The sequence below is a fragment of the Anabrus simplex genome, chromosome 12 (genome assembly GCF_040414725.1).
Source record: "Anabrus simplex isolate iqAnaSimp1 chromosome 12, ASM4041472v1, whole genome shotgun sequence".
Classification (NCBI taxonomy): domain Eukaryota; kingdom Metazoa; phylum Arthropoda; class Insecta; order Orthoptera; family Tettigoniidae; genus Anabrus; species Anabrus simplex.
The window spans coordinates 1,676,438-1,691,856 of record NC_090276.1 but is presented as its reverse complement, the minus strand read 5'-3'; the positions used below and the strand labels follow the sequence as shown (position 1 = coordinate 1,691,856).

Sequence of the window (15,419 nt, the reverse complement as noted above, 5' to 3'; positions counted from 1 at the left end):
CTTCTTGATGAAGCTGCGAAGCAATAGTTTATTTTTTTAACAGTTGACTTTATGATGCATCGACACAGATAGGTCTTATGGCAACGATTTAGTGGGAAGGAAGCGAGCGTGGCTTTAATTAAGGTACAGCCCCAACATCTGCCTGGTGTGAAAATGGGAAAGCACAGAAAACCATCTTCCGGGCTGTCAACAGTGGGGTTCGAACCCACTATCTCCTGAATGCAAGCTGATAACTACGTGACCCAAACTGCACAGCCACTCGCTCAGTATAATAATAATAATAATAATAATAATAATAATAATAATAATAATAATAATAATAATAATAATAATAATCTGAAGTATCAACATATAAGACTTAAACGAAAAACTTTGTTTTTGTTGCAATGTCATACCTGATGAAGAAAGGGCAGCCAGGTGGGAACGAATGAAGAGGTTTTAGGAGAGGAGAAAGATGATGAAAGCTAAATTCCCAGTTAATTCTTTGTAATTAAAGCACAGCCCCAGCATTTGCTCGGTATTTTGTGAACACTTAGATGTATATGGCTAGATTTAAGTGCCCCACTGCAGGCATAAAATATGTATGTAAATAAGTAATGTAAGTAATGTAAATAATTGCATGGCCTCAGCTACCTTATGCCATCTGGCTGTCTGCTTGTCAACATTCCATTTTACTCTAGGCCTACTAGATGGCAGAGTGAACCGAATCTCTCTTGGGCATCTTGAACAAGTTTTAATAATTTTTCTGGGTAAACACCAAGCGTGTCACCTTACATGACATCGTACATGGACTACCTGTGCTGGGTTTAGGACGCTCACCTAGTAACTTTGTAGGCACTCCACATGAGCGGAGTCATTCCGTTGCGATCCTGCATGTTGACGTTGACCCCCTTGGCCACAAAGTACGCGACGATGGCCGTGTGCCCAAACTGTGCCGCCAAGTGAATGCAGGAGCAGCCCTCTCCGTCCCGTAGGGAGGGATCCGCACCATGCTGCATCAGAAGAGTGACGCTACCCAGGTGACCCTGCCTGAAACAAGTGATGAGTACAATTACAGTAGTTTCAGCTATCAAAGTATTCAAACAGTTCTACTTGCTAGGTACAACTTAGCCTAAGAAAGGGAATGGGTTTGAGAATTCAGCAAAGGCACCAACGAAAAACTTAATATTTAGATTACAACTCTGACGTTAGACATGAGAGGGCTCAGACATTCCAGATTCTTGAACAGACTGGCTAGAGGTTTAATATCACACTAGCTCGATAGGACAAAAGAAAAAGAAAGTCTAAAGCATTAACTGGCTGAGTGAATATTAACTTCTATTTAAAAAAAACAAGTAACGAAGCAGTTGTAGTACAGAATCATCGTTTAAATCATGCAAACCACCTTCAGCAGAGTTCCTTGCTCACTGGCTAAGCACTTTTTCTTAAACATTCAAAGCCTTCCTCAAGTTGGAGGACTCGCTAACCTTACAAATACATTCTATATAGTGGAAATATTTTGATTCAATTCCTTTGTAACCCTGTATCAACTCTCTTCATGCAAGTTCAAAAGGTAGTGCAACAAACACTCTCCTGTGAAGGTTTACACTAAAGAATTAGGGTGCTGTATCCTCAGACACATTATATGAAATATCACAAAATGGACTGAAAAGTGCTAAGACCACAAAGTCTAGTGGAGGGGCCTACTCACTTACCTCGTGGCCCAGTGCAGTGGTGTGGCGAGCAGTTCACCGCCGACAGCATCTACCACGGCACCTTTGCTTATGTAATACCGGATAATATCACGTCTGTTGTTGATGGCAGCCCAATGTAGGAGGGTAACATTCTCGCTGTCCCTCTGATTAACGTCGTAACCGGCCTCCACCAGCTCACGGCAACGCACCAGGGAACCGTACTGAAACAAGCAACGAGTCAAGCTAGAAGACTCTTTCTGTCAGCCACCTACGAGCTTCATCAACGTTAACTAAGAGACCTTCAGCCTTAACGTGTGAAGTGTAAGATAAGAAGAAAGCAGAATAAAGACAGAGAAAAGATGAGTACAGACCTAACAGGTCATTGTATGAACAACAGAAATGAACAAACAGTGACTGGTCAGTGTGAGAAGGAGACAGAAGCACAAACAGCGATATCATAGGCAGGCAGGACTGGGGTTGACTCGTTTCCTCTTCCCGCACAGAGCTGCTGTGTTTATCCTATTACGTCTTCCGACAGATGGCTTTTATCAACATTGTGTACCACTGATCTGCACAGGTAGCAGATTCCTTATGAGTTCTTTACCTTATCATTCCTTAGGGTCATATTCATGAACGAGACTTTGACTTAGACTTAGAAGGCGGTAAGTCGCCATTTCCATTTCATAATCGCTGCTTGGAGGTAAGTAAACTTAGATGGCGACTTTACTTCCAAGTCGCCGATGTTCCATACTTAAGTAGACTCTGAGATCAGAAAAATAAAAAAATGGCAGATATTGCCGATGTAGTTAATTTTGTAGACGAAATTGAAGAGATCCATGAAATTATTCAGTACGTTGTGCCTAATCCTCGGCGTATTATAAGAGATGCACGGAACCCAGTTCAATTTTATACAGAAAATGAGTTCAGAAAACGATATAGATTCGACAAACGTACAGTATTAGATGTACTAACGATGTTTGAAGACTAATTACAGAAACCTAATAATCGAGGATCACCCAAACCTCCAATGATACAGTTGCTAATTTCGTTAAGATTTTTTTTGCTATTTGCTTTACGTCACATCGATACAGATATGTCTTATGGCGACGATGGGATAGGAAAGACCAAGGAGTGGGTAGGAAGCGGCCGTGGCCTTAATAAAGGTACAGCCCTCCAGCATTTGCCTGGTTTGAAAACGGGAAACCACGGGAAACAATCTTCAGGGCTGCCGACAGTGGGGTTCGAACCTACTACGTCCCGGATGCAAGCTCACAGCCGCGCGCCCCTAACCGCACGGACAAATCGCCCGGTCATTAAGATATTATGCTATAGGTAAGAGTAAAATTATTGTTACTATAGCGCACAGTTTTTGCACTTTCTACTCATCGTGTTATCTAATTAGGTTAAGGGATGATCAGTACAGATTAATGCATTCTTATGGTAAATACAATAGCCTTTCACACTTCCATGGTTTTCAGGTAAATTCCAAATTGATCCCGCTGATTTACGAGGAGTAAGCCAGCCCTCAGTATGTAGAATAATCAGAAGAATATCAATCCTGACTGCCCGAAAGAGACCACAGTTTGTTTCGTTTCCAAATGAAGCTGAATGTCGAAATAATGCGCGACGTGTGTATGAAAAATCCCGTTTCCCTGGAGTGGTTGGAGCTATTGATTGCACCCATGTACCAATAATAAGTCCAGGTGGCAACCATGCTGAGGAAAGGCAATTTTAGTTTCAATTGTCAGGGCATAATCAACCACGAGATGAAGTTTATTGATTTCGATTTCAACTATAGGCTATCTTTCTTCTCTTTCACTTGTTCTAGTAACACCTCCCTTTCATAGTTGTTGAAGGCTGGCAATTTTTTCTTTCCATCCATCGTCGAGAAATAAAAATTAACTGTATTAACTGGATTGGATTGAGTTTAGAGTCTATAACGCGATCTATAACGCAGGAAACAGCTGAATTTCTTCTTCTTCTGCCTCTTTATTAAGAAAAAACATTGAGTGATGGGAGATGCTACAGTGCTCTTCCATTGTTTTCATTGCCAACTTCATATCTAATTCACATCGTAACTTAGCAAAGTCTACTTACGCCAGAGTCTACTTTGTAAAAGTTGTGTCTATGAAACAGACTTCCACGAAACTCAACTAAGTGAACTTACGTAAGTCGAAGTCAAAGTCAAAGTCTCGTTCATGAATACGACCCTTAGACAACTTCAAAGAACTTGGAAATTTTATCGAACATCTCCCTAATTCCTCTTCCTGAATACATGCCCGTATTTGTCCTTTGAGTTCCAACTTTTCATATTAAATTATGGTATTTCCTAGCTCCACTCAAGCTTATTCTTCTACTCCTTGCCATCTCCTAACTCCCAAGACATCCCAGTCCAAACAATGTATCACCCAGAACAAATCGTACTGCTTTCATTTGGCTCTCATATCAAGAAATCCTGGTGAGGGTCCAGTAAACTGGAACTATACAACTATACAAACCCAGACCATCGAGCGGCGTTTCTACTCTCCGAGACCTAAGTAGCGGCATTGGAGGCGTGTGTTCGACCTGAATCTCAGCTGTTAACATGGTGAGGCAGTTATAACTGCAACACCGCATTTTCGTACGCAGGAGTCGGCTCAACGGGGACGCGATGCATTTGTTCAGCAATTTCCTGGTGAAGTGCCACGTTCACGATCACAGATTCACGTAATTACATCTCTTTTACATCCTTACTACAACCCCTCATTACCGTAACCCTTACTTAGAACCTCGTTAATATGATTACCCCAACGAAGATCTTTCCTTATGTTAACACCCAGGATGTAGAAACAAGCCCTTAGGAGCAGATGACGAACAGACCCCAAGAGACTTTCACTCCATCAACATACCGGTAGGGGACTTTACAACCTATAGAATACCACTTGGTGCCATTCGTCTTGTGATTCCAGTTCTTTACTCATATCATAGTCCACCAGTAGTGTTCCATGACCTCCTCAATCTGCTATGTCTTGCTGGAATCCTGGACTGCCTTCTATCAAATAATGCTTTCCCAGAGCTTTCAGGATGACTGGTCTATAATTTTTTGTTTTACGTTTATCACCCTTTCCTTTGTACACTGGGACTACTATAACAATTCTTCGTTCACTCGATACAGCTCCTTCATGCAAACAGTTAAGTACTTGAGAACCAGTACTATATGCCAACCCATTGTCTCTGATATACCCCCAGAAAGCTATTTTAAAAATATCTTCATTATCATAGATAAATTTTGGCACTTCACTAGTAAGTCACCTTCACTACCTGGACATTATCCGTATGTTCAACTTCCTTTACATCAGTTGAGAACCGGTGTATTCAACATGATATGGCCATTGGTAAATCTTTACATGCGTCCACCTTCTCTAAAGCCTTGCATAGACATATACTCCCCTTGTCTATTACGTATTCCTAGAATATCAATTGTTAAACCTGTTCCTGCCTTAAAGTATAAATATATATATATATCTGTCCAGCATTGCAGATGACCATAAGAGTTGAGAAGAAGCTGGCACAAATACATGCAAATACCTAAAATGACAATCCCCATTTATAATCTAATAATAAAAAGTGCCATACAAATGGTAGTGCAAAATACTTGGTGAATCTTTCACAATATTGGTACAGATGTCATCTGGCTATGGCTATCGCATGCCTGAAAGCTGTTCCTCAAGCTGCAAGCCCATACATTTGTGTTTCAGTTATATCTCTCACTGAAGTCTTCTCCTTGACATGCCGGTTGTCCTCTACCGTTCACACCTTCAGTCCTTGTTTTTCTTTCCCATTAATACACATATCTGCATATCCTTCTTTCCATTTTTCACTAAAATTCATATGACTGCCATATATTCTTGGCATCATATTACCCTTTGCAAACAATGTTGTAACTGATGCCCGTTTTTTTATTGAGCATACTGACCTGTAAGAAACCTGACAAGAAGAAGTTAAATAAAGCAAGACAGAATATTTGGCCGTGCATTCAGGAGATGGTGGGTTCAAATCCCTGGAGACCTAGGTGTGCAATTAGAACACTGATAATTGTTTGGAAAAGGTAAATTAAATTATTTTTTCTACATTTCCACTCATCACTGTTACTGGACAACAGAAAAAATCTCCTTTCTTTGTGCAATTTACATGTTTCTATGACAGATCGTATAGTTAGTGCAACCTCCTGTTGATTTCAATTTTTTTAAACCACTGTTTTTGTAATTTAATCAGTTTTAAACTTTTTAAAAATTTATTTCACCTTTCTTCCCACAAATGTATCTTCTTTAGTTCTGGGCTTTGATCGTCACCACTACTTCACTCTGCAATCTCCTCTCTTTCATGCACGGTGCTTGGGTTCGCGATCTAGCTTTTTGAAGAAACTCAAGGTGTTCTTGATTCCCCTGTTGTAGTTTTCCTGGTCTCAGCTGGTTGGTATACCAGATATTTAAATTTCTCCCTCTACAGTGTCTGTAGGCATCCCTTACTCCCGGAGCTGGGCAACCTGGTTCCGCGCTTCCTCTAGTCACTCTTCACAGAACCACAAGGTCATCTGCAAAGGTTAGACAGTCCGCTTCAGTTCCACTGTCCACTCGCATACCGCCTATTGCTTGGAACTTCTGGCGCCACTCTCTAATCACGTTGTCAACAACACAGTTGAATAGAAGGGAAGAAAGTCAATCTCGGTGTCTGATCTCTCAGAGGATTATGAAGTATCCCTCTGAACTTGACCTTTGATGTTGTGTCACTGAGCCCATTTCTTTTAGGATATGGATCAGTGTTTTTCTATCTACCGGACAATAGCCTTCTTGAAGTCCACAAATCTGAGCATGTATTTCTTGTTCCTGTGTTTTTGGTACACAATGATGAACTTCAGGTTCAGAATCTGTTTCGCACATGACCTGCCCTTTCTAAAACCTACTTGATACTCGCCAATTTCTGGTTCCAATTGTTTTCCTGATCTATGTACCCTTTCAAAAGATCTTATACATCTCTGGTAGTCGCGATATTCCCCTGTAATTGCTGATATCTGCCCTGTCTCCATTCTTATGAAGTAGGTGCATCCTTCTAGAGGCTTCTCCTTTCCAAAATTTTGTTCAGGATGCTTGCCATAACACACGTTTCCTTTTTTTTTTCCTAGAGGAACTCTGACTCTTGCAGTATCAATCATAGCCTCTTTATGAATAATGTTTTCTCACAAACACCAAAGCAGTTGCTGCCATCTAGCTTAAATGAGTCCACTACATCTCAGCGCACTCCCTGTTCCAGTACACTGATGTTATGAGACTGTACAGCCATGATTTACTGGAATTCCTCCTCCTTCCAGAAGTTCCGCCAACAAACTATCTGCCTCGTGCTTGGACAGAGATACGACAGAAGTCATAGATAGGGTGGACTGGGGTAATCTGGCTATAAAAACAGCCCTTCTTTACATTTATAGACACCCATAGCTTGTTTTCATCACAATATTTCCCACTCACGTTTCTGTATGTCAATACTGTGACCTTGTACAATGATTCTATTGCATTTTGAAGAAGGTTGACCTCTTCTTGTCAAAACAATAACCCTAAGTTTAACTATACCCAATTTACCCCATGGATGGGAATTTTTTCTTTCTTTTGCAATTATTCTTTACGTCGCACCGACACAAATAGGTCTTATGGCAACGATGGGACAGGAAAGGCCTAGGAATGGGAAGGAAGTGGCCATGGCCTTAGTGAAGGTACAGCCCCGGCATTTGCCTGGTGTGAAAATGGGAAACCACGGAAAACCATCTTCAGTGCTACCGACAGTGGGGTTTGAACCCATTACCTCCCAGATGCGAGCTCACAGTCGAGCGCTCCTAACTGCACGGCCAACTCGCCCGGTAACGATGTGATAGGAAAGGGCTAAGAGTGGGAAGGAAGCATCTGTGGCCTTAATTAAGGTACAGTCCCAGCACATGCCTGGTGTGAAAATGGGAAATCATGGAAAACCATCTTCAGAGCTGCCGACAGTGGGGTTCGAATCTGCTATCTCCCAGATGTAAGCCTACAGCTGCGTGTCCCTAACCGCACGGCCAACTCGCCAGACGATGGGGAAATGGGTACAGTATGTATTACTGAGTAGGTAAAACATACTTTTAACACCTTGTAAACTCAAATTACCTCAGCCTAGGACAGAATGATCAGATTAGGTACGTACTTAAAGTTCAATTACAAAAAACTAAAACCAAAAACACATTAGGTTACAAGCATAATAAAATGCGAGTCAGCCAGTATTTGGCTAGGGGCTTTACGTCGCACTGACACAGATAGGTCTTATGGCGACGATGGGATGGGAAAGGCCTAGGAGTTGGAAGGAAGCGGCCGAGGCCTTAATAAAGGTACAGCCCCAGCATTTGCCTGGTGTGAAAATGGGAAACCACGGAAAACCATCTTCAGGGCTGCCGATAGTGGGATTCGAACCAACTATCTCCCGGATGCAAGCCTCTACGCGCACGGCCAACTCGCCCGGTCAGCCAGTATTTAAGTTGTAAGGTAGAAATATAGAGTTTTCCCCGCAAGGATTATTACATAAAATATTAGTTTCAATGCTGCTATTTTTACCTGTCGGACTCGTTGGCAGAATGGTCAGAGTACTGGCCTTTGGTTCAGAGGGTCCCGGGTTTGATTCCCGGCCGGGACGGGGATTTTAACCTTAATTGGTTAATTCAAATGGCTCGGAGGCTGGGTGTGTGTGGCGTATTCAACATTAGAAATCATCCTAGGTAGGGACCTCATCTTCATCTCCACAGACATTCAGGTTGCCTAACAGGCCGTCTACTAGAAAAAGACCTGCACCAGGCCTCTCCGGAGGCCATACGCCATTATTATTATTACCTAGAAATAATTCTGAAGGAGAGATGTGTTCAATACGCCTGCCAGGGTCCAACCCGCCCACTCCTAGAAGTATATTTACTTTTATAACCTAACGTAGTGGTCCAGGCACCATTATCCATTGCTTCTGCCAAGGATCACGGTCATTGGCTGACGTTACCAACCACTTCAAAAGAAAAAAGCTAAAGAGGCGCGCGAAGTTTGAAAGTGTCATGGCACCAGATGGTAACCATGCACTTCCTCAATTCCTCCTTTAATCTGCGGGCTTACGCAAGAAATAAAAGTCATTTTTAGCTTTAATGTATTTTTGGCACATCCAGGCCAATCTCTGTCATGAGAACAGTGGGCCCCTTTGGGGCCACACTCCCTTTAGGAGGCTCTTTTCTATCGCTGCGGCGCATACTATCCACACGGCAAGAAAAGCCATATCAAACCAACGGCAGGCAGCAGTGCTTGCTATTCTACTCGCCTTTACTTACCTTAGCGCTACTAGTGGAAACCTAAGTATTAAACAAAGGACAGTCACTTCGTGTGTGCCGAGAAACGGTGCATTGTGTTACCAACATAGCGCGGCGGACTCTATAGTTTTGCCTTGTCCCTTCATCAATGCTCTCAATATCATCTGTCATGGGGAAAAATAACGATGACCATCCTCCCTAGCATTTAGTTAAAAACTTGACTGAATAAAGTTTTTCTTGAGCACATCTTGTCTTACAGTAACATGAAAATGTTAAGGGTCCACCTTTTCAATACAATGAATATTTATTGATGTGAGTTTAGTTCACATGTTGTTTAAAGAAGACTAATACTAGTTTCGACGCTCATTGCGCGTTGTCGTCAGCCAAAGAATCAATTGAGCAATACACAGCTTATCAAAAACAATATAAAATACATGATAGCACCTACAAAAATAAGTGTTAAAATATGACAAGTTAAAACATATGAGAGCACATACAATGACAAATGTTAAATTGTAACAAGTTAAAACGATGACAGTAAGGTGCATCTGACCCGTAAAGTAAAAATCTATAAAGTCTGAGAAGGTAACCCAGTTGTTAAGTCTTGATACACGAGAAAATAGTCCAACTTGAGGTGTACAGATCATAAGGTGTATCTCATAAAACACATGACAGCACCTACAATGACAAATGTTAAATGTAACAAGTTACTGTAAAATAATGAGAGTCTGACCATATAAAATGCATGACAGCACCTATAATGACAATGTTAGACTGTAACAAGTTAAAATGATGAGAGTATGGTATAAAATCTGAGAAGGTAACCCAGTTGTTAAGTCTTGACACACAAGAGAGGTGTACACAGCTTGAGGTAACGTGTTATTGAGGGAAGAATAAATCTTGTTCTCTTAATCTGTGGTAATTAACAGGCTTAACTCAGGTGGTTACGAAGCCAACAATGTGGTCATGTGAAGATCTTAAATTGAACCAACGTTATGATTCCCAGTTCGATATGGAAACATGGAGACCTGATGAAAAGATTGAAAGCAAAATTAGGCGTGATACAAATGTACATAGACAAAAGAAAGACAAGGGAAAAGAGACGAACTCACCTTGAGCAATGTGATGGCGCAGTTATGGAAAGGAGAGGAGCTGGGCTACTGAAGAGAGCAATAATAGAGGCTGGGTCACGGAGGGGAAGGGAGAGAGAGCAGGAGCTAAAGCAGGGGAGTAGGGCTAAAATGGGGCAGAGGGGTGAGGTAGTGGGGGTAAGTGACGGGGATGCGTATTGTGCATGGCCTGAAAGATCACGCTAGTGGTTGGAATACTGATATTTAAAAAAAAGTTAATTAGGAAATCGGAAAGGATGTTAGGCTTCCCAGAAATTTCATTTAAGTTGAAGTTAGGATTAAAGTATTGATCAAAATGGATAAAACAATTTTCAATTATATTCATGAGTGGCCCTTAGCCATTTGAAACTTTTTTTTTTTTTTGCTAGTGGCTTTACGTCGCACCGACACACATAGGTCTTATAGCGACGATGGGATAGGAAAGGCCTCGGAGTTGGAAGGAAGCGGCCGTGGCCTTAATTAAGGTATAGCCCCGCATTTGCCTGGTGTGAAAATGGGAAACCACGGAAAACCATCTTCGGGGCTGCCGACAGTGGGATTCGAACTCGTTATCTCCCGGAGGCAAGCTCACAGCTGCACGACTCTAACCGCATGGCCAACTCACCCGGTCTATTATATTTTGTAGTGTTGACATGCTCCGAATATGTAGTCGTGAAACTGCGCCCTGTCTGTCCCACGTATGAGGAATTGCATTCGTTGCACTTGAATTTGTAGATTCCGGACTTTGAAAACGTGTTGGATACATTAACTGATGGGGAATTGTGCAGAATTTCACAATTCCTGTTACTGGTTCTGAAAGAAATTTTTACGTTATGCTTTCTGAAGAGATTGGTAATTTTGTAGACATCTTTGTTGAAAGTAAAGGTGGAAGAAGTGGTGTCTTTAGATTTTTCTTTAGTAAGAGTGGTCTTAGGTCGGTGTCTGAATTTATTGATTATCTGTTCTATAAAGGACCTATTGTAACCATTAAATTTGGCAATTGCCCGAATAGTAATAAGTTCGTTGTTCAAGTCTTTCTTTGACATGGGTATTGTGAAGGCTCGTTGGACTAAACTATTATAGGTAGCACGTTTATGTGCTTCGGGATGTGTGGAGTCTGGACGAATGGTAGTTGCAGTTTGTGTAGGTTTCCTGAAAATTTTGCAAGTTAAAGAGGAAGGGTATCTATGCATAATCAGATCGAAAAAATTGATTACTTTGTTTGTTTCAGACTAAAGTGTAAATTTAATATGGGGATCAATGCTGTTAAGATCTTGAAGGGTGGAGGTCGCGTTATTAATTTTTTAATTCATAACTACGAATGTGTCATCCATGTCTCTGGCCCATAGAAGAATGTTAGGAAAGCTGTTGTTATTGTTGTTGACTTTTGAGTGTTCCAGATATGTAAATAAATCTCTGCTAAGATTCCAGAGGCGGATGATCCCATTGCTAATCCATCTTGTTGATAAATAGTTTTGTCAAAAGTGAAAAAGTTATTATTGACGACTAATTTCAGAATGGAGATGAAATCTTGTATTTCAAGTTTGCTAAGAGGACTATATTGCTTTATGTTATTTTCAATAGTGGGCAACAGCTTTGCTGTTTGTATGCCTCAATACTATGTCAAAAGAATGAAGAGAGTGGTTAGGTTGTAAGTCAAAGATATATAGTTTTTCAATTAGTTCAATGGTGTTTTTAATTGACTTATTGGCGAGAAAGTGATAGCTTTTAGCCAAGAAACTTTGGACAAATTGAGAAGCTAGGACTAGGCCTTATGTTGGCCTTATGGATCTTTGGGAGGGCTTTAGCTGTAGGTAGACCCGGGTTCATATTTAAAAGCTTAGATTTTTCGTGGTCCGTGAAAAGAAAGGAGGTATTCTTTGGGGTTTGTTTTAATTGTTGCTGAATTCTTCTCCCTTCCCCTTCGTGACCCAGCCTCTATTATTGCTCTCTTCAGTAGCCCAGCTCCTCTCCTTTCAACAACTGCGCCATCACATTGCTCAAGGTGAGTTCGCCTCTTTTCCCTTGTCTTTCTTTTGTCTATGTACATTTGTATCATGCCTAATTTTGCTTTCAATCTTTTCATCAGGTCTCCATGTTTCCATATCGAACTGGGAATCATAACGTTGGTTCAATTTAAGATCTTCACATGACCACATTGTTGGCTTCGTAACCACCTGAGTTAAGCCTGTTAATTACCACAGATTAAGAGAACAAGATTTATTCTTCCCTCAATAACACATGTTACCTCAAGCTGTGTACACCTCTCGTGTGTCAAGACTTAACAACTGGGTTACCTTCTCAGACTTTATAGATTTTTACTTTACTGTCAGATGCACCTTACTGTCATTGTTTTAACTTGTTACAATTTAACATTTGTCATTGTATGTGCTCTTATATGTTTTAAATTGTCATATTTTGCTTGTTTTAAGGGACCTAACATCGAAGGTCATCGGCCCTTGTCCATATTTTAACATTTATCTTTGTAGGTGCTATCATGTGTTTTATATTGTTTTTGATAAGCTGTGTTTTGCTCAATTGATTCTTTGGCTGATGACGACGTGGACTGAGCGTCGAAACTAATACCAATCTTCTTTAAACAAAATGTGATCTAAACTCACATCAATAAATATTCACTGTATTGAAAAGGTGGACCCTTAATATTTTAATTTTACTGTAATCCCAGTTTAATACGGAACAGAATGAAGTTTCTAACTTTCAATACATCTTGTCTGGTTAACTACCCACTAAACTTCTCCATTATCTTGTCACATTCACTGTAGTACACATAAAATATCCCAAGTTTGTGCATTGTAATTTGCCGACAAACTATTAGCGATAAATTACAAAATTTACCTGTTATAAATGTGTTTAGTATACTTAAACCTAACTTTGGTTACTGTACCACAACCAGTTTCCCAACAATACTGCTTTGAGTGTGATGTGTTACTTCACACATTAGTGAAAAATACTTTTATTTGCAGATAATATCACTGTGACCAACAAACAATTTTTTTAAAGCTCACTGTTAAGTTAAACTGGCGTGCATATGAAGATTACATTAAATTTTATCCAATAAATTGCAACTTACACAGTTGTTTCCAAATTACCTCATCCTACCCTACTCCCCAGGAACCAATCAGAGCCTAACTACAATAAAAAATCTAAACCTGCAGCACATTAGTGAACATCCACCCACACCAGCACCTTACTGGCAGGGATACATGTGTAGGTGATGTGAAACTATACCTTAAATAGCAGAGAGGAGAGATGCTTGCCAGGGATGCACCAGCCTGCCCCTAGTAATCTTACTAATATAGAAGAACTAAATTGGGGACTATCTCAGTCTGTGGTGTATTCCTATTGGCTGGAGAGCAGTTTGTTATTGTTGCATCATGTGTGACTCATTCTGTGAAAATAACGAAACTGCAAAGTTTGAAAAGTGACGTCTCATGGCTTGTGCTGGATGTAACTGCAGTATCGGCGACATTAATATATTAAGTACACGAGTGAAATTCACCCCCCCAACCCCACCCCCCTTTTCTTTTTCTTTTTTTTTTTAAGTCATGGGTTAAGTAAGAGATTGAATTGTTGTGGAGTTTGTGGCAGAGATCTGGCAGTTAAAGTGTGGGGAAGTAAATTAATTTTTGTGTGCCAGAAATGTACCTGCCAGTTCAAGCGCTCAGCCAAGAGTCTAACCTATCCAACCAATACTGTCGCAGGGGATACTTGAGGCCTGAGGACTGCTCCACGGTTCTTAACTGGGGGCCTTACCCCCTCCCTCCTCAAGATCAATGGTCTACCCTGTGGCCAATCGACTATCATAACGGTTTTTGCATCTTCTTCAAGGAGTACAGGCTTTTTTTTTTTTTTTTTTTTTCTTAACAGAACGAATATAATCACTTCAAAAAACATCAACAAACACAACAGCAGAGTTTTGTCATTAAATCCTGATTTCTCTTAGATGATATGTTCCTTGGGTTAGTCAGTGTATAAATGGTAATCATAAAGCCAAAGGTTTCAACATTACAAAAAGGTCTAAACATTTAGAAGTAAAATTCAGGAAAAGAACACTTCCTATAATTTTACTACTGGTATGTTCTAGCCCTTTGCACTCAATTACTATACACAATCATGTTAATATTCTAAATGTAAAGTGTGGAATAGTACTCAATGGAAAATTAATCATATCAATTGATGATGATGATGCTTGTTGTTTTACGGGGCCTAACATCGAAGGTCATCGGCCCCCATATCAATTGAAAGAATATTAAAATTGGACACATTCATTGACATAATGAAGTACAGTAGATTACTCCAATCTAATATTTCAGTTTAACACCAAATGTCCTACATTATATGGATTTTCCCAGTCTCTTGGAAGATCTTAGAAGTTATGTATATATGCTCCATATAAATTAACCTCACCTGCGTGGCTTTAACGATATCAAAACTGCTGCAATCATGTTCTGCAATTGTAGGAACAGGTTCTTGAAAGATAGTATTGGCATCTCCCTGCTCACCACGGTAAACTGACCTAGGTTTACAGCTATCCTGTTGAAACAACGAATATATTACTTCAACATCTACTGACAGAAAAGAAAATCACTTCTCCGGTATGATAGGAAAAGCATAATGACAGGTTACACTCCGCTAATACAAGTAATTAAACAGTCAGTTATTCATCAATAACAACTATTATTTTATATATGAATATGGAGTGCCTTCACTTAAGTAACATTTCATTCAGGTTTTCTGCCGTACTTACTTGAGTAACGAAATGAACAGGATTACAAGTTGGGTCTACTTCTCCGGCGATCATTATAGAATAACCTGCTTAGAATTGTACGCCTAAAACGGATAACTGAACAAACTACCATTTCATGTTAAATATTTAACAGAGACCCCACTATTTCTTAACTTAAGAGGACTAGACAACACTCGGTAATTAAACTTGTACTGTAACACTCATTAAACATGAGATTAATTCAAAATTATAAGGGTTAGGGAGACATGTTTTCCAGGAGTAATTATCCAATCAATGTCTACAACGCCCACTTGTACCGCTTTATTCCGTGACCCTGCCAAATCCTATTTGGATCTCTCTGGTGAAAGCCACTATTGTGAATAGAGCCGTATGCATTATCCTCTTTGAAAATGAGCTGAAATTAGCCATTGTATCTTTTCGGTCCGCTGGTTAAAAATTGAGCTACCGTTTACGTCCGGATCATAAATAAACATGCTGACGTAACTTCAAAAATAAGATAACCTCAAAAAAAAAAAAAAAAAGGCGAGATACAT

The 15,419-nt window shown here is 40.2% G+C and overlaps 1 protein-coding gene across 1 annotated transcript in view; it reads right to left on the bottom strand.

Moving 5' to 3' along the window:
* The window catches only part of Hip14 (palmitoyltransferase Hip14), a 98,599-nt gene extending 83,528 nt beyond the window's left edge, over positions 1–15,071 (bottom strand). The window contains exons 1-4 of the mRNA XM_067156767.2: positions 14,887–15,071; positions 14,547–14,672; positions 1,695–1,894; positions 820–1,029 (exon numbers count right to left, since the gene is read on the bottom strand). Coding sequence (XP_067012868.2) covers positions 820–1,029; positions 1,695–1,894; positions 14,547–14,672; positions 14,887–14,940 — 590 coding nt within the window. The 5' untranslated portion in view covers positions 14,941–15,071. The remainder of the gene's footprint in view (positions 1–819; positions 1,030–1,694; positions 1,895–14,546; positions 14,673–14,886) is intronic.
* Positions 15,072–15,419: the final 348 nt, after the last annotated feature.